Genomic DNA, 23,913 nt, shown 5'->3' with positions numbered 1-23,913 from the left:
GGAGGCCAGGCAGGAAACTTTACTTTATCTTAAAGGGTGTTAGGCATCTCTCTGTGAGTGACTGAACTGAGCTCAAGATTCCCACACATCACATGGGGAAGGAACACAGATAGCTGTCACACCAGTGGATTCTTCAGAGCTGAGTGTGTTGGCTCCCCACAGAAGTGGTCACAGCACCAAGCCTGACAGAGTTCAAGAAGCATTTGGGCAATACTCTAGGTCACATGCTGTGACTCTTGAGGATAGTGCTGTGCAGGACTAAGAGTTGGACTCAGTGATCCTTGTTGGGCTCTTCCACAGTATATTCTGTGATTCTGTGACTGGGAACTGAAACCTGCCGTGATCTGCATGTTGTCTTGGAGACTTCTGATCCTCAAGATTTCCCCACAATGAAGTTGTTGAAGCACAGAAAAATGGTTGTTTGAAGTTCTTTGATGCTGTGAGCCAAATTCCAGTATCAGAAACAGTTGGACAATGCAAGTGCATGGTGCAACTGAGAAGGCATTTTGACTTTTAGAAAGCTGGGTCTTGCCACAGTTCCTGTTATCCTTGGAGCCAGGGATTTATAGCAGCAGAGGCTTTACCTCAGTAGAAGTAAAACTTCAGGAACAATTGAATATTTGCTCAGGCAGAAGTTGTGGAATTTTAATTAAATAAAGACTTGGCTATATGTCTTGAAGTTATTCAGTAAGTTGGGACACAATCTGACTTCAGTTACATCAGTATAAGCATGGTTGTGTTAATGATCCATTAGCAGCAAATGATTCACACTGTATAAATAAAATCAAAACATGACCTAACAAAGGTTTCTGGGAGGAAATACTTAAGAACAATAAACAAACTTAAATTCACTCAAATGCACTTTCCTGTGGCCCTTTATTGGTGCTTTTGTTCAGAGGGCATTGCTCCCCAAAGCACCAAATTTGGGAAGCAAGGTTGTTGATCTTTTTTTTTGCTTCAGTCTGTCTTACTTCATTGTTCTCAAGCTTTCAGCTTTTATTAAAGTTTAATTCTGTTTTAAAATCAAAGTGGTGAGAATGAAATTATATAATCGATATAAATGTAAAAGTAATGATATATTTCTTGTAAAATAAAGAGTCCGTATACTTGAGTTCTGTTGTTCTTGCTGTTTATATGGGATTGAATTAAGCGACAATACACTGTACTTCCTATCTAATAAAACTGCTTCTAGACACAACTTTTTTAAGGCTTTAAATGCAAATAATTTGTGCTTTGTTATAACCTGTTGTGTTTTTTGCCTTCCTGTAACTGGAACAACATACTAATTTCTACAAGTTGTGACTACTAACAGAGAGCAATCACCTCACAGACTTGTACCGAAAAGAAGAGACCATCAGCGTGGCAGGGAATGGCTGCATCCACAGTCCTCGCTTCCCCAGCAGCTACCCCAGGAACCTCCTGCTGACTTGGCGGCTCCACTCCCCAGAGACCACTAGGATCCAGCTGGCTTTTGATAATCAGTTTGGACTGGAGGAACCTGAAAATGATATCTGCAGGTGAGTGGCAAGTGGAAGTTTGCAAAGGTCTCCTTAATACCGCCTTCAAGCTCACTGGCATGAGACTGCAAACCAAACCCTGGGCATCTCTGGCCAGGTCTAGGTTGTCCTTGCATGAAAGACAGGCCTCCAGGCATCCCCTTTTGATTGAAACTGGTCTTTGAGTTTATAAATAAACTGAGCTTTCCTGGACCTGAAGTGGTTTTGGCAGGTTTTAATCCTTCTGTAATATTTTAAGCACAAGGTACTCGCATGCTCAAATCCAGCTACCTAAAAACATGGATACTACCTTAATAGGATTTTGTCCTCTATCACCCCTGTCATGTTTCAGCCAGGCAAAAAACATCTTTTTTGGTAGGTGGAAGGGTCTGGGAAATGTGAATGAGTAGGTAAGTGTTTATATTGGGCTGTGAGGGACAGATAAAAATGCATTGGAAAATATAATTATGTTCTTCAAATTACTTGCTTGTCTTTATTGTTACTCTTCACTGGTACAGTTTCTTTTAAAACCTTTAAATATAGTCCACAAACATCAGTGTACTGATGCAAACTTATATATTTATTTATCTATTTAAGTAAACCTTACTATATCCCAGTTGCTTTGGTTCCCCTTTTAAGCAAAAGTGACCTTAAGCTCAGTTGATCTGGCTGATTAACCTAGGTGGATAAGCTGCTTGGCATTAGCAGAGTACAGAGGTGAATCTTGCCAAAATTCACTAAAATGCTATAAATCCATTGAGGTTTTGTTTATATTTCTTTTATTTGTCTATCTGTTCTGTGGGAGAGAACAGGCTCGGGATTCCTGTGTGCTCCAAAAGGCAGATTGCTGTGATGCTACTTATATAAAATGCTGAAGTCTCAGTTTCCAACTCTCCCTGATCATGTTGTTAGTTACAGCTTATCTGTGCAGAGAGCTGGGTTGTTAGGGTTTCTGCACACCCAGCCTCTTCTTATCTTATCTTTTTTGTCAATTAATTTGTGTTCATAGGGTTTGGCAGCTCTGAAGGGGTTTTACAGGGTGTATTTTTTGCCCCTTTTTTCTTTGTTAAATTTTCTGCATTACCAATAAAGAGAACCATTCCTGCAGGTTTGTTTTTGATTTAGTAATAAAAGAATGCAGTCTAAAACTGGCTCTCCTTCCCTGCTCCTTGGCAGGTCTGCTATGCTCTAGTGCTGATGGTCCAAGATCAGCAGCAGAGTCAGTAACAACAGTTACCTCCCAGTACCCCAAATGCTTTCCCAGCTTCAGAACCTAATGCACACAGAAGCAGCCTGTTCATATTTACATAGTGGATAAACTGTGGCTGACCTTAAAGCATTGCAACTTTGAAACAGAGGGCTAATTTACTGTGGAAAAAAGATGAAGTATTCTCTGTCAAAAGCCCTTAAAGGTGGTGGCACAGAGAGGGAAAGCCAAGCTGTTACTGGCATTATGGGTTTGGAGACTGTCTTGGAAGACAGTCTACCTGCTTTCTCCAGAGCAGCTAATTTAGGATGCAGATAGAAGAAGCAAAGACCTTAAATCATCAAAAGTGTCTATAGAAACTGGAGAAATATCACATCCTTTTCTGCAATAAAGCTTTCCCTAGTTTCTGGAAGACCTTTACTTGGGTAGTATTACTTCCAGAGTGAGGAATTTCTTGGGCAGACAGCTTGTGATGTCTTTAAGCCTATTAAGTACTGTGTGCAGTTAGATTTTTTTGCTAATGCTCAATATATTTTTCAACACTAGATCCTTTCTGCAACTTCAGTCCCTGACAATCCCTGCAGTGCTGCTTTAGAGAGACAGCCAGGCGTGTTTTAATTGAAATGAATGCTTAGAGCTGAGCATATGCTTGAAGGCTGTGCATACTGGACAAGTAATTCAGGACTTCTTCACATTACCTTGCTTTTGTATTTGCTTTTGACCTTACACGTTTTTTCTCCCAAAATATCCTAGTATTTTCTTTGGATTTTTCATTAATGCTAATTATTATAATTTGCATACTATTAAGACTGAACTGATTGAAATTCATTCAGGCTGCAGAATGAAAAGGTATATTTTAGCAGAGCTATATTTTTTCTGAGCTTCTGAAGAAGGAGGGTAAATATTCAAGGTTTTACAGAATTTTCTAGAAGTGCTGTTAGCATTTCCACAGGCACTTGATAAGAGGTGACTCTGAAAAGCAATTAGATTACCCAGCCTCTGAGGCTCCTTGGATGCACAGAAACAACCAAGAATATACCTACTTCCATGACTGTTGCAGCAAAGCCTCTGCCGTTGAAAGCAGAAATAATCCTTAAATGTCTATGGTTTTTCATTGTTTTTGCTACCAGTTATTCTGGCTTCTGGCCTCAAAAAGTGGGAGGCCAGTCAGGACAGCTTTCACCAAAGCTTGCAAGGCTATCTCATGCTGAACACTGCAATCTGCTGTGTTACAATAGGCATTCACGGCTGCCGTGCTGCCTGGGGGGCAGTGGTAGGTGCTGGCATGGACAGCACGGAGCTCTGCTGGTACCACATCCATCACCATGAGGGAGTGGGAGCTGAGGATGGGGGTGGGGGGAGGGATTGAGACAAGTCTACCTCTGCCTGGAACTAAATTTTGGTGTGTTACAAAAAAAGAACATTTCAGCAGAGTTTGGGCAGATTGAAGTGATTTGGTCATGGCGAATCTGTTATTTTCTGTTCTGTGCAATTTGGAGTTGGTGAATATAAAAGCAGCAGTGCCAATATTCTCAAACCACATAGTACTTGTGGGTTTTTTCTCACGGGCTCTCAGCAGAAAAAGGAAAGCAGGTCTGTTATTTACAGAGCTATTCAGCTCCCACAACTGGGCAGGGAGGAGGGTGCTTGGCCCAGAGGCCTGGGGCAGGGAGCAGCACATTACTAGGAAGAATCGGTTAACAGTCTTAAACTCCCTCTTTGGAGGGAAAACACACTCTGATAATAGAAAGCTTTCTTGATAAAGATCCCCAAAATTTTAAGGCTCAGTTACACCAAGAGGATGGCACTCAACCTGCCCCTCTTGTCATCATCTCTCTCTCAGTGGCTGCAATGTGTGGAGCCTAATCCTGGCTTCACTGATACTGAGAGACTGTTTTTGTCATAGATGTAGTAAAATCAGAACTTTATTCTCTACCTTCTTTATTCTCCAGCTCAATAAATGAACTCAATAAATGATCTAAGTGAGTGAATACAAAGACTGGGGCAGCGAGTGCTGCCACTCTATCCCCTTCTTGCTGGAGGTTAGTGCCTGCTGCTCCTGTCAGAGCCCTCTTTGGGCTCAGGGTGCCACTGCTGTGCCACAGGTGCCTGGCTGAGTTGTGACTTTGCACAGGACAAGACGTGCTCTTGCATTTTCCCTGGTGACAGCATCCATGTGAACAGCCGAGTCCCCACCACAGCATGCAGAGAGCCAGCATACTTTTCTACTTGAAAGTTTGCTATAAGTCTTTCCAAACCATCTACAGGAGTGCTGTGCCACCTACAAGGAGGGTGCTAAAAAGCACCTTTCAACAGTGTGCACTGCCCTGTGTCCCTCCAGCATCTCCCTTTGCTCCTGGCACTGTGGCCACACAGCTCCAGCCCTCTGACCGACACAGCAGGCAGGATCCTTGGCTGCTGCTGTATGGATTTGGGTGACCACCAGAAAGTACACAAGTGCTTGCAGCTGCTCGGCTTGGGCAGCCTGCCTTAAATAATATTTTACCAGGTTTCTAAATTATTTACCCACCACATGAAACACAATGCGTATGCTTATTGTATACTAACCACATGGAAGTGCCTCTCGTTGCTATTTTAACATGTTGGAAAATACTGTCTGTCATGTTCCAGGAGCCCAGAAGTCACTCATTTGAGTACTTAGGCAGTAGCTTTCAGCTCAGTGTATTTTGTGCTACACAAGCATGCCCACCATTTGTAATATTTAGTCTGATGTTTTTGAGTGGAGAACAGGGGACAGTTGTCTTTGTGTCTCCAGCTGTGCTCCTTCCTGTTAACTTGCAACCACCCTCTCTAACCAGAGTTAGCAAAAACTAATTCTTCCTACTGGTTTTCAGGTATGACTTTGTGGAAGTGGAAGATGTATCAGAGACCAGCACAGTTATACGAGGACGGTGGTGCGGACACAAGGAAATACCTCCAAGAATAACATCAAGAACAAATCACATAAAGATAACCTTCAAATCTGATGACTACTTTGTGGCTAAACCTGGATTCAAGATATGTTACTCCCTTGTGGTAAGTCACCTGGGTGTGAGAGGGGTGAGAAACAGATTGCAGTGTAAACGAGAATCAGTACTTAAAGACTGGATGGTGTGACTAACTGCATGGGATCAAAACAATAAATCACTTATTTTCATTACAGCAACTACATTAATACAGATGAAAATATTTTTGACATCCTGTTATTAAATTTTAAACAAAGTCAAGTTCAGTTCATGATTTAGTCTAATAACATGTTTCAGAACCACTAACACATTCTACACTGAGGCTGCACTGCTAGTGCCTTGAGAGATGCTGCAGAAATAGCACAGAAATGGCTGCTCTATGAACTCTTTTTTCATGTTAATTTGAGGTCAAATAGAAGTACACTGAGGGGTTATAGCTGTGATTTTCAGTTAGAGTAGTTTATTCTGCATGCAATAAAATTCTACGTGCAAGAGAATGTACTAAGGCTCAGGCTGTATTTTTAATCAGATATAAACAGCACCTCTGTATATGCAGAAGCATTAGCAGTGTGTCATGTACTGTTTCAATGAGAGAAAAACATCTTCCTTTTTTTTATTTTTTTTTTATTTTGGTTTTGTTTTTAGGGAGCAGGAATGATCATTACTCTAAGTAGATATTGATACAAATATGTATTCCTTTGTATTGTCCTGATTAATATTATAATGCTTTTGGTGCAGTGTAGCTCGAAAGAGACAGATTTTGCAAACACTCAGGAAATGGTAAGCATTAATTTATTATACTGTCATCATTATATTTTCATATCCATCCCATTTCTTATTCCCTTTTTATCCAATCTACTGTCATTTAACAAGAATAAGAAAGCTTGGAATAGCCAATAATGCTGTAACAGGAGAGATGCATTGTTTGAGTCATTTCACTTCAACCTCTTGGCTTTGCATGCATATGTGCCTAAGTATGCTTAAAAGAGTCCATAAACAGCACATTCTCAAGACAGAATGAAGATTGTACTCCTTCACATTTAAATTGTTAGGCTTCTAGTGGAGTAAGGTATGACACTGTAAGTAAATCCTGAGCTCTAATTTGCTCTAATTTGAAGGTAATCTAATACTCAAATTCAGATAGAACAGTCTATGAAAGACCACTAGGCATAAAAATGAGACAGCGAAGGAACAGCCTCTCTTTATACTGCTCGCATTTCAGTGCAGCCACAGAAACTCTGCTGCATTTAGCGCATTTAATTCCAAATTGTGTGCAGATAGTCTGATAGTCAGATCGGCTTTCAGAAAACATAAATGTTATCGCTCATAAGACACAGGACTTTCTACACTAGAAAGCTCAGAACAGGCTACTGTATTTATCTAATTTCAAAACTATGAGTAAACAGAGAATTTTGCAGTCTAGCAAATCTATTTACAAGAATAATCTCTGTGTGCACTCTCTGAATGAAATACTATTTTATTTCTGAGAAGAGCACTGTAGAGGTGATTAGGGGTATATGTAAGATGGGGAATGATATGTACTTAGCTGATGTTCAGAATCCAAATGGTCCAACCTAAAACTGCAGGATTAATATTCAGCAGAGTCAGCCCTTATTCAATAGTCCCCACAGTCACTTAGAGCTCAGTTCATAGATGTGCTGAGCACTGCTGACCCCTGAAGGTGGAACTCACTGTGTGTTTCTAGACAGTAAACCAGGGAGCACTAATGAAGCATGCAAGAACATATGGTATTTTCTACGAGATAGAATGAAGGACCTTTACATTGCTTTTTCTTTCTTCATAACCACCTCTGAGACAGGGTTACTTCTGAGGGATTTCTTGGAAAATGGTGCTCAAGATATATGCAAATCTTTTACCCCCTTGCTTTTCTTATGTTTGGAATTGGGATCTGCATGGCAGTTGTTTATTCGTGTACTAGACTCCAACTGATACTTTTCCAGAGAAAATGAAATCAGGAGATTTGGAATTTATTGATCAGCTGCATTTCCTGTGCATGGTGCCAGAATGACTGGGTGAATTTCTTCTTGTTGCTCGTGCAGCCAAGCAACCTTGCAGCCTGGCTCACTGGCCTCTCATTTTTAAATCTTAAGGAAGTCAGTTAAGTTCATACATTTGATGCAGATCAAGTTTTTACTTAGTTCAGCACTCTGCATGAGGCACAAATGAGGCAGCGCAGACCTTAGAAGAAACACCCTTCATTATCTTTGTGTACTTGTATTAACTTCACATTTCAGTACCATTTAGAGAAACAAAAGGGGATTATTTTTTCCAAAAAAAGACATAAATTAGACTTTTATCACTTGTATCACATTTGCCCTCATGAAACAAGGTATGGAAAGTAAGCAACCCATGAAAGGGCTTGGTCACTCAGGATGGTCGGATTAGAACTCAGAGTGACTCTGGAAAATTAGTTTAAAAAGATACAAGATTGATCTTTAGCAGTATAAGGTTGAAAACTGTATGGATGCATGTGAGTAATTAACTGTCCCAATATAAGTTAAGAGGACAAAGGGCAAGCAGAACAAATCTGTGAAATAAAGTCTGACCATCTAAACACAGCATTTAGCAACTTTTCTTGCCAAGGCTGGCTCACTCCACCTTTTTCCTCCTCCTCTTCCCTCATCCTCTGCCTCTTGGCACCTCCACCTCTGCCCTCCCCTCTGTGGGTCTGAGGAACTAGGAAGGCTGGAGGGTGAGCAGTGATGATGATTTTGGAGGCAAGGGGCAGGTCCAACATGCTGCTGCCTGCTGCCTGTCCCTGATCTGCTCTTCCCTTATGAAGTTCTTCACTCCTTGGCGTGGGAGCTCCAGAGTGAACCTGACATCAGGAGTTTATTAGTGTGTTGAGTGCATCCCACTGCCTACTGCTGATCCCAAGTTGCATAAGAGTCAAAAGTGTTCCTGTCTGGAAAAAGTGACTCCTCTGTGCTGTGTGTGACGTTGTCAGAGGAGGTAGGTATGCACAGCTGGTGGCTGGTCTCCACAGGCACTTCACATTCAAAGCCCTCAGTTGTAGCTGCGCAGTTGGCTGGCTTAGCCTGCATATCCGCACAGAGAAATATTTCCCTTGAACCTCTTTAAAAATTGCCTTTTTCTTTAAGCTTCGCAGACCTAAAGCAAAAATGGTCTGGAGAAAGCCCTGGACAGCTATTAGGCATGAGCCTCACTTGACTGCAAATTTGTTTGAAATTCCTCCCTGCCATTATCACTCAAAGCCCTTACTTCTCAGTATTTTTTCATGCTTTTCTTGATCAAGTTGCCTTAGAAACTCAGTTTGTAGTATAGAAGGCATTGAGTTATTCCAGTATTTTTTTCTCACTCATTATGTAATTTCTTACTCTAAGGACAGAGTCATTCACAACAATGTAGAAATACGTGAAACAGAGGAAGATAAATAATCATTTTATATAATGCCCTTTTTCCTTCTCAAGTCAAGTTCTTCCAGTGTCATAATTCTAGAAGGGAATGTTAACAAGATTGAATCCTATGTTTTACAACCTCGTTAGCATGGACGTTTACTGAAATAGTCTAGGAACTCATTCAGGACCATGTTCCAACAACAAAGGTGAATGTTTGGAATTTAAATTCCAAATCCTGCATTTAGGTACATTTTACTGAGACAGCTAGAAAATCTTGGATTCCATTTGCTATTTACAAACACTATTTTAAGTTTATTGTAAAAGGCACATATTTTCTTATATTTTTATAACAATAAATTGCTATTGCCTTACTAATTGCTTGGTTAATCCTAAATGAAATCCATATTTTGGAACTTTGACTAAAATCATTACTGTAAACAAGGACTACAAGGAAGGAACATGTGTATATGTATTTTCATAAACCTGCATTTATATAAAGGTATAAGGTTAAAAATGTATTTACTTATACGTCTTTCTGCACATATATATACATATATGTGAGCTTTTACCTTCCTTTTCTTTATAATATAATTCATGACTAGGAAGCATCACAGAGCATTAAGGGCAATCTTATTTGCAAACTTATTTTGGAACTGTAAACCAGCCGTGGTGGAAATGTGGTACTAAACAGGAGAACATAAGTGTATTTGTCCCAGGATAAACTTAAGTGTCAAAATGTGTATCAATGGGTTAAATCCTGAGTAATTTTGTCCTGTTTGAATTGACCTTTTTTTTTTTTTTTAAATTAAGGAGCTATAAGTAAATTAGTGGAGTGGAGGGGGGTGAACTTAAGGTTTTGCTCCATCATGTGGAATTTTACAGAGAAATAGCTTTCTGCTAAACACCCAGACTATAGGTCACCACTCCTATGATCAAAAAAAGAGCATTGCTAACAAACTGGGGTAAGACACCACAGTTAGTCTAGTAAAATTTAATTACTTTCCATGCAAAGAATATTGACCAAAGTTAGCTCAAATTCTAAACTAACAATGACAATTCTAAACTCACAACAAACCAAACAAAATTGGAAGAACAATCAGAAAATGAAAATGGCCTAAATAAGAACCTGATCCTGATACTTGTACTCACTGACATCAGTCTTAATTAAGGCTCTTAATTAATGCTTGCCAGTTTTGTTTGTGCAAGTAGTGCAGCAGTAGGCTTCAGGGTTTTTTTAAATAAGTCAATAAATAAACACCCTTGTAAGAGTTAACATGATCACGAATATTCAGCCACCATTGTGAGTACAGATTCATAAAGATTGTAAGAAATGTTTACTTCTAAGTTTAATTCAGTCTGGAAGCTTCATGAGTCTTTGCTGCTGTGTTTCTGGTTTAGCTTGTCACTTCTTTCACAGAATAGATAGATAATTCATTTCTGTATCCAAGATAAAATATTCTGCCTAAACCCTATCTAATATATCTCATGTGACAAGAGAAGTGATAATGGTGCATGAATACCTTCCCTGCTATTAGATAATCCACAGAAAGAATCTCCTTAAATTGCTGGGGGTACAAAAGGAAAGGAATGGGGTGGAGGGGAATGTCTTGGTTAATAAAGTGTTTGCACATGAAATACATCTCACAATGCAGAAGCAAGAATTTACACGTGGATGTTTTCTCAGTTCATCTGCTACTTTCTCTGATTTCAGTTTAGATTGTCTGCCTATGCTAGACAGCAAAGATTTTTTTAAATGTGCAAAAGTCATAACCATCTATATGATGAAACTTCTATTTTCTTAAGTCTGGGCAGAAGACTATTTTCTGTGGTTTGCTCAAGGCATACCATCCTCATAAAATTATCAGCCAGAGGCTCATCTTTCAGGAAAAAAAGTAATTAAGTCCTAGTTTTTAATTAGATAAAACTTACTCAAAATCTTTAACATTCCTTCCCCAACTTTACATAAGCAGAGAGTTTAGGAGATTATCTATGCACGATTTTTTTTTTTTTACTTTGAAAGGTGTTAAAATTTTTAAAAAGCAACATAAAATGACAGTGTGTTAAAAAGATAGGATTATGTCTCAGTGCATCTTGAAACATGGAGCATCTTCACAGTAATTTATATGGGGAGGGAAAACACTTTCCATTTAATGAGAATTCCTGAGAATCTAGCAATCCTCAATCTGCTGCTTAATTCATAGGACCTCACCTGTCCTTCAGCAAGGTTTGGGGAAGAAAAGAAGGTGGTATGGTAGACAAGTGAAGCAGTGTGGTAGGTAGGGATGTTCTGGTTATCCCAGCACTCAGAGCAGAACAAAATATAGTGAAGGATACAAAGAAAGCAAAAGTGGGAGTCAGATAGCTTGGCAATGAGGAGAGGGTGTTCCTGTGTTGAGAAGGCACGTCTGGATGATCAGTTTCTCAGGCAGCATTGGCTGCTCTGGGGACAGTCATAATGAAAAGATTCATTCCACCATTTGCAATTAAACCAAGAGCTTTTTCTCCCGTCAGCACACTGTCACACCTTCCAAAACCCTAAAACTTTACTGCCTAGCTCCTAAGTCTTGCCTGTCCCATCTCCTTTCCTCCAAGGCGGAAAACACTGCAGGTTTTCAAGTCTGAGAGCTGCCACCTGAATATAGCATATGAGTCACAGGGAGCTTGGGGGCTACAAGCAAAGTAGCCGAACTTGACCTGACCCAGCACTTCACAGTCAGTTGTCCCAGTCTGCATCTTCCCCCCAGTGTTCCCTAGACTGTGGTCTAATGTAGTCCTTCTCTTGGCAGGTCTCTTCTGAAAGTCTGATGCCCCTTCCAAGTTTACTCTTGTCTCAGACACAAAGATTGATCCCAATCCTTCTGCTATGTGACTCTCTGAATTTTAAACTTCATTGGGAGTCTCCTTGTCTTGTGTCCTAATTTTTAAAGCCATTTGAAAGTCAGAGATGACACTGATAAGAGAGTGGTGAACTGAAGTAGATTTCAGAGAGAAGAGGAATCACCTTCCAGCTTGGCATCAGAGGATACTATAAGTACTAGAGGGAAGGACTGATATAGGATCATCCAGGAATGGCAATGAAACCATGGTAGCAAGAAAGGAGGAGAGTTAAGTATAGTCCAAGTTCAGAAATGAAGGGTTTTGTGAGTAAGGCAAACATACACAGTAGAAGAGGCAAGTCCAGAGAGAGAGGAAGACAGGAGAAACACCAAAATGCCATGGTCAGAGAGGAAGGTGACGCCCCAAACAAGCAAATATTCTTGAAAGCTGAAAGGAAAGTTACAGAACGAAAGGACAGAGAGGGTGTGACTAACAATATCAAATTTGGCAGGTACATAATGAAAGAAGAAACCTTTCCTCTTTACCAGTAAGATGTCCACGTGTCACTTGTTCATTACAGTCATGTGAAAGCAGTTTCAGTTGGACTCTAGAAGGGTGAATGGCAATTAAGGAAATATTTTTAACAAGGGAATGAAGGAAAGGAAGAGTTGTGGTGGCATAGGTAGGAAGAAAAAGAGGCAAATGAATGTGAGATTTTGGGCAGGCAGTGAACCTGAAATAAGAAAGATTGTGTCTAGGAGAGGAGCGAGGGCAGGTATGAAACAAGCAGAAAGGAAAACAAAAGTAAGGCCATTTCACTAGATCAGCCTCTTTTGGCAAAACCTCTGACTATGAACTTGAGAAGTAATAGGACTGGGTTTGAGTATGTTTCAAAAGTGAAAAGTCAGCTGGGAACATGGGTGAGAAATTTATCTAGGAAGGAAGATACTGGAAGATACCAGATCAGAAGCAGCAGGACTCAGTAAGCAGACAGAAGCTCCTGGAAGCTGTCAGACTTCAACTGATAAAACAATTGTTTTAATCAGAAAGGAAAATAGACCTTAATGCCTGAGTTTTCTCAGCTGCAAGCATGTGTGCCTGGCAGTTTTGTTGTTTGAACAGCATGAGGGAGAACTAGCCATTTGCTCTCCTCCAGCTCTGATTTGTTGACAGCTCAGTTAAATGTGGTTCTTTTTCAGGATGTTGCCATCGATCTGCCTTAACATAAAAGCAGTTCTGTTAATGCCCAATTCCTTCTGAAAATACTATGTCTTTAACCAAGTCTTGTGTTATACATTGTATGAGAATTCACCAAATTCGTGGTAATGGCTGAGAAAATGTAGCACTTTGCACCTTCAAAGCATTGTACAAACACAAGTGTGCTATTTTCAAATCCAGTATCCTGTCCCAAATAATTGATTCTAACAAGACTTAGAGGCATTGTTCATTTAGGACAGCTTTAGATTTTGAAGGACTGCATTTCCTGCAGACATTACTACCTGTTCAAAGAATTCCTGGGAAAATCAGTGATCCAGAGGAAATTTCTACTTTTCCAAGGTAAGTTTGAGGTACTAAAGACAACAACAGAAAAAGATCATCATGTGCAGTGCAAGAGGGTTACCCATGTTAGACAAAAATAATCAGTCTCAAAAGCCTCATTCAGTATCAACACAACTTCTTGCGAAATACAGCAGAGGCAAATTCCAAGAAGCACACAATCATATTAGCAATGAGATCAAGCAACTACACTGCATGTAAGAATAGCGGATAAGAGCCATGGGAATGCTGTGTTTTTTGGGAAGTGTTTAAACCTGGAAAAATACTGACTTCAATATTTTAATGAAATGCATGGAGGGAATCACAGTATAGCAACTGTCTATGATCTTGCCACTGAACTTGACTAAGTGAGGGCATGTGTGAAGATTCACGGAAAATTATCTGTCCCTTTAGCTTTCATGCCTATACTGCTTCCTTGTTCATACTCAGGTTTTGGTCCTAATATACGTGGTTACATACAAAAATTCTATATGAGAGGTAATCTTTTCTCTGTTATTCAAATATCAGTTACAGTAAAGCAATCTCTGTTTAATAAAAATATAGAGTGCGCAGCAAGTGGACGTCCAGAGAGCCAGAATTCGTGAATTACTTTGCTTGTGGTAAAATTGTGCTACTGGACAAGTAGGAAATTAAACCCATACCCAAACTTGTTGCGAAAATCTTAATTAATCTTTGTTAATTAGGGAAACAAATCAATGATTCCTAACAGTCTGGTAGTCTTGTGAATGATAGATGGTTAGCAAATGGATGGAGGATATTCAAGATATTTTGTATTAAAACTACACTGGGGATATCGATCAGTTTTTAAAAAGATCTTTTATGTCAAGCTTTTTTTAGAGATTGCAAGTCTTAAAATCTTAAATGCTACTTACCATGTGTATTGGACAGCTTTTTAGTTGTCTCCATAAAGCAATACTTTTAATTAACATTAAATATGTGTAGGTAGCAGAAAGTTAGGGTGCATCCAGCATTGAAAACTGCAATGCATTAAATGAAGGGTACGTTTTCTGTGACATAATGAGCATTACCTGTGAGAGGGCAAAGGCCACCCTGTGACCTGACTTTGCTTCCCATGTCTGTGCCAACAAGAAGAAAATATAAATAGCTTGGACCTGAAGTTTTGGCACTGCACAAGAAACAGACGAATCACAGCCTTTATACAGCGCCTCTCAGAAGACATAAAAAGACTTCATAGCTAATTTGTCTGCTTAGAGTTGACCATTAGGAAGGCACCAGAAGGAGAGATGGGAAATACAGTAGCAAATTGAAAATGCTATAAACACCCCATCAGTGCTGCTGGTAGACCTCTCTTCATTCTGTGATCCTCTCTTGCATCTACACTAAAAAGGAGGGTTAAATCCAACCATTCTCACCTAAGTTAACCCTAAACAATACATCAGTGTGTATAAACATGAGGTGAGTTTACAGTGTCAACTTTTTTAACAGCACTCATTAACCTGACCATCGCATTAGCTGACTATTTTAGATTTTTGACTTGACAGTGTCTCTGTAAGTCCGTGTTCTGCCCTTTAATATCCATGTTCTGCCCTTTAATTCTGCTTCAGCGACAGCTGTAGAATGTTAGCTTGTGAAATGATCATAATATATGAAGAATTTAACTTTTATTTTGGTTTTGTAACTGTGGAGAGTGTTTTCTAGAAATCTATTTAAAATGACAGATTTGCTGGGAGAAGAAAGATGCCATGTTTGATTCTGTAGGAAGGTTCATTAGACACTGAGGTTGCATTAAATGCTTTAAAGAGGGGTTAATTAACTCCTGGTTCTTCAGAGTGTCAAGGCTGGTCTGCTCTACCACCATGGCCACAAGGAAAGAGGAAATAGTCTGTTATTCCCAGGCCCTGTTCCTGTTGAACAGTCTTCTCTAGGTTTTCCACAAAAGCTCAAGGTGCAGCTTAACTGGAGTGTACCAACTGTATTGGAGAAGAGAGGGAAGTCAGTCTGCTTTTGGTATTTTCTTCTGACAGGCTTCCAGGGGAAGTGACTGGTGCCTTGAAACATGCTAGACCTCCAAGCTGCAGGGAGGAACTTGTTGAAACCCATCATAGCAGGTGTCGGTTGCAAGTTGTCTTTTAAATCAAAACAAGAATTGCATGTCTTCAGTCTTGTGTGTAGAGGAGATCTCTGAGGCACAGCTTCATGTTCTTTATTCCACCAATACTATTTATTTGACTGTGTGTCAGCACTATCTTACAAAGCCTGGCAGCACAATCCTGTTCTTGTACTGTTCTAGCCAAGTTTGGGTTGCAGGGTCTGTTTCAACCTTAACACTGTTCAATGTGTTTTTGTCATTCTTGGCAAGCCAGGGAACACAATGTATTGTGTATAATGGTTGTTTAATTGCCTACATAATAAATCTTTGCCTTGTTTGTTGCAACAGCTGTAACTGCTGTAAACTACTTACAGCCCTGGATCAAATGGTACTGATCGTTTTAAGATTTCTGAATCTAAATTTAGACTCTTTTTTTTTTTTTTTTACTCAGTAGTGTCTAATGCAGACAAACATTTAAGATGTGGGGTCATTCAGCACATCTTTCCCTCAGAACAAGAATTCTCTTTATTTTAAAGGTGTTGCTTGATCATCTAGTATTATTTTTAAATATAACAAGCATAGGAGCATACCTTATGGGACATTTAACCGCAAACTAATAAATCATTGTTGCAAAGATATTTTTATTTTGATTATCATTTTTAATTTTCCTTTTTTTTAAATACCATACCACACCATTAGCTGCAATTATATTCCTTCCTAATTTATGATAAAGAAGTCTGTTCTCTTTGTTGTGAGTGTATATCTCCTTCAGATATTTGTAGGATGACCTTATGCTTCTTTGCATTTCACTTAGTCAAGCAATGATGTCTGTGTTTAGCTTTTAGTCTTTCCCAAAAACCCAGGCTATCCAGTCCTCTCAGAGTTTTTGATGTTCTTTTCAAAATTCCTCCAGATTTTCCTAGCTTTCTATGTCTCTGTGGTAACGAAGGGAACTGAGTCTGGTGGTTCAGGCATCACCAGAATTGTGGTATGAGTGGGGTGTTGCCTGCCAGGGTACCCTGCTTAGGCAGGTCTGTATGGCAGTGGCCAGCCTGAATGCCCTAACAGTGTGAATGTGTCTTTTAATGTGTTTTCCTCTGTCAGCTCAGTCCAGTCTTTGAGTTCCCATATTTCCTATGTTCCTCCTTCCACTCAGCATGTTATTTAGAAACACGTTAGGTTGCATCTTTCCAGAGTGTAACTTCTCTTGCTGGGTTATGGTAATATTTTTGATTTTTCCATGTTCTCAGTGAAGATGTCTCTGCCTGCTGTTGCATTGTCCACAGGTTTGGATGCAGCATCGTGACCTCAGGGAGGGTTCTGGCCTTTCAACCACAGCTCCAGGATAGCCTCCATCTCTGACACCTTCTCACAGCCTGAGATTTCCCACCTCAAAGACAGGCACAATAAGCCTTTGTAAAATGCTACAAGATTAAGTTCTAAAAGACAGTACAGAAGCTGGTGGTGTCGTTCCAGCTTCCAGTCTGGGATACTGTGCCAGTGGGGTGGGCCTCATCCAAACTAAGAGCAATGAACAAAGGGGTTTTCTGCTGTGCTCTTTTATTTGGATGCTCGCTTTTCCTGTGCCTGTCAGACTTATTTGAGGTCTTGTCTAGTTTAAGAAATTTCATTACTACAAAATGGAATACAGCAATCCCAGATTCCAAACCAGAAAGATGAATGAACAAAAATCAGCTTCAGACCACACTGAGCCACTGGTCTGGTGGGTGGGAGAAAGCTGGTAGCTATTCTCATCCTTCCACTCCTCCTTGGGTGGCATCATAACTGGAACTCTTTGGACCTCTACACTTCCTATTAACAATTCTTAGTTTTATTCTGATTCTTCAGTTCCAGGCACAGGTCATCAGAGAAGGTCCTTCCTTCCCTGCTGGGGAAGCTGTTGAGCTTGCAGGCTGATGCTGTTGTTTGCTCAGCACATTGGTTCTGGCTCCAATAACCTTCACACTGTATGCCACATTTCCAAAGATAGTCACGGCACTGCATAAATCTGACTTGCGTTTTTTATGCACACATCTTTATTAAATTTACAACCTTCTCTGTTGCTATGAGCGCTCCATAAAGTCCATGCATGTCTTCAAAATAACACAGATGACAGACATGCCAGAGTGTTTCTGGTTTTCCCTTACACATGCATATTCACACACACGTCTTTTACTAGTTGCAGGGTTCCTGACATTTTAGACTTGATAGGATAAACCTTACTAGAAAATTTTTGTCTGAATGACACTGTTACATAAAATAATCCCCTGCCTGGTGATGAGCTCTGTGCTACTGAACTGAACACCTCCTCCAGCCCAGAGATGGTGTTGTTACCATAATTCTTTGCCTATAACCCCTCGCTATTTTTCAACCCACAGATTAGTCTCCATGTTGAACTGATTTTGAACATACATTCCATGCAAAAAAACCCACAAACAAACCAAAAAACAAACAAACAAACAAAAAACTATCACACTTCCTATCTCTTTTAATACCAAGAAAAATACAGTTCTGTTTTCATTGATTGTCAGTTTGATGACTAGTCAGAGCTTAATTAGAGAAGGTCTGAGCCTGTAACAACAGGGTCAGATTTTGCAACTTATCTGTAGCACTGGAAGCTAAAAATAATTTTTAGGTCTGTGGAATTTATGTATCTCCTTGTTAGATCATTTTCAGCAGAAGCAAATAACATCCAATTTTTCTGTGACCCTCGACAATAAGGTTTTTTCACTTTATTAGCTTTTTATTTGGGGATATATTTTCATTGTACAAAATGTTTTGTGGTAGATAAAATTTATTTTCCAGTTCCCTTGCTTAACCTACTGAAGCTTTTTTTTTTTTAATAATACTTCTGGTCTGGGCAGCTATAAAAATGCTTCCTTTTAATCGGTATTTTTGTCCTGATGTATTTTTTAGGTCGTGTGTGGTAACAAACACTGTAATGAAAGTTTCCCTTGGACTGTAGGAATCAGGCACCATCATGTCTCATTGCATGTTCCTGATCTAGGCACCGCTGTTATCCAACCATCAGTCGTATATATAATGAATTCTACATACAAGCTCTTGCAGAATCAGACCTTCTAAAAAATAAGGTTGTGTATCCACAGTTGTCAGCAGAGACTATTAAACAAGATGGATGTGAGCCAAGGCATAGGCACAAGGTTGTTTGCACTCTCACATTTTTAGCATGCCTAGTTTTGGAGCCATCACAGGCCTCGGGTTGTTTCCAATGTGCAGTTTATTGTGACCACTCTGTTTTGCAGGGTAATAGTTACATCTGAGGACAAGAGTCATACCATATCTGGTCAATCTATACCTCATTTTATTACTAATAAAGACGTAGCCCAAAAGTTCTTACATGGAGGTCATCTTTCCTTTCATTTTCTTATCACTCCTGACAGCACCATGAGTGACAGAGTTAATGGCATTTGTGAGCCCTGGGGTTCAATGTTTGCAGACTTATGGGTAATTTTGAAAGAGAATATTATGTTTGAGGAGAAAAAATTAAAATAACAAACCAACCATTAAACTTGGGAAAACAGCCTAGAAAGAATGAGACTACTATTTCTACTGCTGTAAGGCGTGATAAAAAGAGACCTTATGGCCACAAAAACTTACCTCACACCAAGGTCTGGCCAATAAACTTGAAACAAAAAAAAATATTCTTGAAAAAACCTGGGCACTATGAGGACAGGTAGTCTGACTACTCTGTATGGTTTGTATTACATGCTGAAGAGGCCACTAGTGATGGAAATAGGCTGCTGAAAACTTTGCTTTTTTCACAAGTGAACAGAAATTGGGAGTGCTGTGTAGGTATGGAAACCTAAACCAAACACAAAACAATTGCTGTTTTTTAGAGATGAGTGAAATTTTTGCACCTGACTGGAAATGAGATCCTATTTCAAAATGTGCATTGTACTACATGTGCATATTAGCTCTGAGATGCTTCTCCTCTAGGCAGGTATGGTCTTGTGTGCTTATCTTACGCTGATGGTTAGCAAAGAGCCTGAATATATCAGTTGTGTTCCTATTCAGGCCTTCCACCTCTTTTTGCATATGCAGGAGTTTATACAGAAAAATTAGTATTACTATTAAGCTATGAAGAGACAAAAAAAAAAAAAAGGTCAGATAATGTAAGGCAGCAGGAAATAGGACACTCTGCTCTCTATATACATAATTTATCTCCATCACAAATGTGTGAAAGTAAACACTCTACTTTCCCACCTTAGCAGCAACTTTGTGTGCTGACAGTGCTAGTTCAGTGCTGGTTCAGGTACATTTTCCAGGTGCTTTAAGAAATAGATTAAAAGCAGAGACAACACTTGTAACGCCAGCAGCTGAAATCTGGAGAATTGCGTGGGTGCTGGTATTCTGCTGGTGCAGTGGCCATCCTGGAGGTTTAGTCCTCCTAGACAAAGATGGATACAGTGGCCAGAAGAGCTGTGCTAAAACCAGAGTAAAATTTAGCAGTCTGTAGGTTTGATACATTAAAAATGCTTTCTGATGTTCAGGAAAGACTCAGGCCTTTTTGAACCACAAAGTAAAGTCTTTCTGATGGAGTGTGCAAGAACACTCTCCTGTTTTCTCCTCATAAACCTGCAATGCTGATGGAGGTGGATAGCCAAAAAACCTGGCTGTCGCACACCAGCACTGCAAGGCCAAGATGGCACAGGTTTGGTGTCACCTTGACGTCTCCATGATGGGGTATGAAGCTACCTCCTGCAATTTTTATTGATACTGATATCACACCCACATAGGTCAAACTAACTGGCTGTGCCTGTTTTCTGGAGAACACCTGGCTTTGATTTTCAGAGGAGCTGCTTTTGTCCACAAACCCTGCTTTTTTCTGAGCATAATCCTGTCCTGCACCCATGGGAAGGAGGTGAAGGTGAGCAAATGTTCATACTTCCCTGTGAAGCCAGTTAGGAGAGGCTGCACCTCTGCCCATGGTCCACTGGGAGGTGGTGATTTGTGGTGATATGGTATCCCCTTGGTGAACTGTGGTGGTAGGTATCCCTTTGCTGTGAGGAGAGCATATCCCTGTGCCCTAGGGAATATCTCTGTGTGTCAGGCATAAGTCACCCTGCATGCTGTGCCACTGTGTCACGTTTCAGGTTAATTTCATGGGGTTTTTTCCTTCGTTCCTTCCAGGCTCTTGGCATGAGTTCCTTTCTGAGTCCATATGTACCATTTAATAGAGTTTATGGCTCGTACCTTTTTCTCCATTTACATTCTTTTAAATGAAAGCTTTCATTTCCTGCCACTGCTTCTGACCTCTGGTAGTCCTAGCATATTCCTGTATATTAAATGGTGTTTACAACTTCTTTTGATTTTTTTCCAACTTTAATTTTTTTGTCCAGCTTCAATTTCTGTGACATTTTCCAGGTCATTAGTATAAAAGTGAACTAAACTGTTCTTCTTAATTTTCATTGCTTGAAAATATTTAGCCTATTGCAATTACACAGACATCCTTAGTCTATTTGGTTATGGTGTATTTAGTCAGAATTTAAATAATAATAAATAATAATGGCCAGTCTTCGCGAGCGAAGATCCGGGGAAGGTCTTTCCACCTTCCAGCCTGCGCATTGGATTTTTTAGGTGAGACACAGTGTGCGCGGAACTGAGCCCACCCTTTAATCCTAAGGTTCATCTGCCGGGGCCAAGCGAGCTTGGACGGTGGCAGCGAGGTCCTTAGGACGTAGGTGGGTTGCCTTTAAGGGCTAACGAGCCCCACCTGCCCGGGAGTGGCCCTGACCGGGAGTCGAACCCGGGTCTCCGCGGTGATAGTGCGGCGCCTTTACCACTAGACCACCAGGGGCTCCAGAATTTAAATAAAACACACTAATTCTGACCCAGAACACACCTTCCTGATCCTGAGATTGTGGTCTCACTTCAGTGTTTAGAAGGATTTCCGATACTGTTTTTTTGTAAGCTGATCCCAAAACTGATTAACATGGTTTAGTTAGATTGTTTACAAGAAGGTTTCAAATGTAAGGTGTTTTTACCTGGTCTTCATTGATAGTGTCACTTAGAATTGCTATTTGTAAGAATTATGCATAAGAGAAATGAGAAGCATAACAGTTCCTAAGGTACTTGTATTTAGCTTAAACAGTAACGTTGTTTTTTAGGAATAGATCTGGGTCTGGAAGTTTAGTTGGAATAGTTTTGTTTTTTCCTTAATCTAGCTGTTTGATCAAACTCAAGTTAAATGAAATCCCCATTAAGCAGTATCCTGTGCTGTTTGCAGTAAATAACTGCTTTTGATCCCATCAAAAACCTGGAAAAGCTAAGAGAAAATTGTTCTTGTATTCTTCAAAGATTATGTATTCTTGCTATTTTTATTATTACTGAGCATCTTAGAAACTTTGCATAGCAGTCCTTTTTTGTTGTCTGAGAAAATGCAATGCCTTCCAGTCAAAAAAGGAGGGTGAAGAAATTGCTTTGTTTTGCATTATTTGTGAAACATAACATGTGCTCCTGCTGCATGCTTACTGCAGAATTAAACAGCATCCTCTGAGAGAGAGCTCAAAAACAAATGGATCCTTCACAAAAAATCAATAGGCTGGGATTGCTGCTAGGATAGCTTATATCCCTTACTGGTACCTTTTTACACTGTGTCCTCAGCTTTGGAATTAAATTTGCTTAGCTTCATTAGAGTTTTTCATTATTATTATTAGTGCTTTCATGTTTCTTCCAAATCATGTCTAAAAATGTAAGCGTGCATGTCTGCACTTAGCAGATCCTCCTAGCAGAACAAGGGAAAACTTGGAATATTAAATGAAATTAGGCTATATTTGTTAATAATTATTTTTCACTGATTATAGACCATGCTTAAATCTACAAAAAATGTGTAGAAACCCAAGTGGAAAGAAATCAGAAAATTAATAGCTTGCTCTTAGGAGATTTTCTGTCATTAATATTTTTTCCTTCTATCCCTAGTACTGGGGCCTTTCAGTACATTCCCATTTGGTATGAGTCATACCAAGAAGGAGGACCTGAAATAACCAGCTGTCACTGCCTTCTGTTAACTCTGAAAGAGTTTTTTCCAACCTGGATGCTACTGGGAAAGTGAAGTATCAGCTTTTTCAGTTTTGCTCAGGGCAGATTCACCTCTTACCAGGGAAGCTGCTTCCAGCCAGTCAGCATAGACCACAGTCCTCACAAGGGCACTGGACTTTGACCTGGCAGCGAGGTTTTGGCTCCTAGGATCACTCCTCCCAAGCTCTTATCCACCTGGCAGCTCTCTGACACCACTGTGATGTGCAGCATTGCACTGAACAGGACCCCTCTGGATGTCCGCTCCCCACTGCCCTGGCAGAGCTGGCATGGGGCATCCCACGGGGACCAGCAAGCCCTGCGAAATGGGGCGGCACCATGGCCCAGATGTGCTTAGACACTGAACCAGGGTGAGCAAGGAGCCCAATTGCCTTCAGAACCCTCCAGTGCCGCTGCCAAAAGATGGGCACTGCAGACCATAAGGCACAAAGAGTCATTTCTGATAGCAAGTCTCCTTTCTATACAATAATAATTTAAAGGGAGTAGGGAACAGATGTAGTCTGAGCTGAAAGCACCTGGATCTCATCCCTGGATAGTGATAAGGTGAGCCAGGGCTCACGTGGAAATGGTGAATGCAGTGGCAGTGTACAGCATCAATGATAGGAGAGTGGCCCAGGCACCTGCAGGCTGATTATTCTGACCTAGAAAGCTTACAGGGCACTTGTCAGCAAAAAAAGGTGGTTAAAGATGCAGGAAACTAGGGAAAAACTCCCCATCTCTTTATCAAAGGAACTCATTCCAGACTGAAAGATAGCCTGGAAAGGAAGAAAATGCAGTCTAGCAAATGTAATTGGACTTCAGAGGAGCATCTCACCCCATGTCACACAGGAAATGCTTATGCTGCAGAATATGGACATGTAGCAGTCAAAGGGGAAGCAGTGTGCTGTAATGCAGCAGGGAGTATCCATAGAGAGAGAGCTCGCTAATGGGAGTTTCTAAAGGGCTGGTCTTATAGTCATTTTTATTTTTGGGATGTTTTAGCAGCCAGAGTACAACCTGCAGAGTAGTATTTTAATGGGTTTTGCAGCACACACAGAACTGAAGTACATTGCTCATGAATGGGAAAATCAGAGTATTGAAGAGGAAAACTGGTTGACCTTGAGCAGCAAAGAATTGATTTGCAGTAAAATGCAACAGCCCAAAAATGAGAAAAGAGGTAATTCCTGTAGAGATTAATAGCAAAAGTATTTGCTGTTAAATGGCATCTCACTGGTTAGTGAAGAGGGGTGAAGAAAATTTCTCAGTGTACTAGGCATAGGACCAACGAGGCTGTAGTTGCATCTTTTTGTATGGTTTTGGTCTCCATAGTATGGAGTAATCCCATTTTTCTTGGACTGAGTTCAGGGACAATTGGGGGAGAAGAGGACATTTCTTACTAAGGGCC

The 23,913-nt window shown here is 40.2% G+C and overlaps 1 protein-coding gene across 4 annotated transcripts in view; it reads left to right on the top strand.

Moving 5' to 3' along the window:
- Positions 1-23,913, top strand: part of PDGFD (platelet derived growth factor D) — a 144,627-nt gene that overhangs the window by 82,755 nt on the left and 37,959 nt on the right. Inside the window, exons 2-4 of one of the 4 annotated variants that reach the window (XM_050333063.1) lie at positions 1,331-1,517; positions 5,559-5,739; positions 6,408-6,449. In XM_050333063.1, coding sequence (XP_050189020.1) covers positions 1,331-1,517; positions 5,559-5,739; positions 6,408-6,449 — 410 coding nt within the window. Of the gene's footprint in view, positions 1-1,312; positions 1,518-5,558; positions 5,740-6,407; positions 6,450-23,913 lie in introns of all 4 variants that reach the window. The other 3 variants (XM_050333062.1, XM_050333065.1, XM_050333064.1) reach the window with 3 other exon arrangements.

This window comes from Myiozetetes cayanensis, unplaced genomic scaffold (assembly GCF_022539395.1).
Source record: "Myiozetetes cayanensis isolate MyiCay16 unplaced genomic scaffold, myiCay2020 scf5-8, whole genome shotgun sequence".
Lineage (NCBI taxonomy): Eukaryota > Metazoa > Chordata > Aves > Passeriformes > Tyrannidae > Myiozetetes > Myiozetetes cayanensis.
Note: the sequence above shows the minus strand (reverse complement) of the source record. Positions and strands in the feature narration are given on the sequence as shown.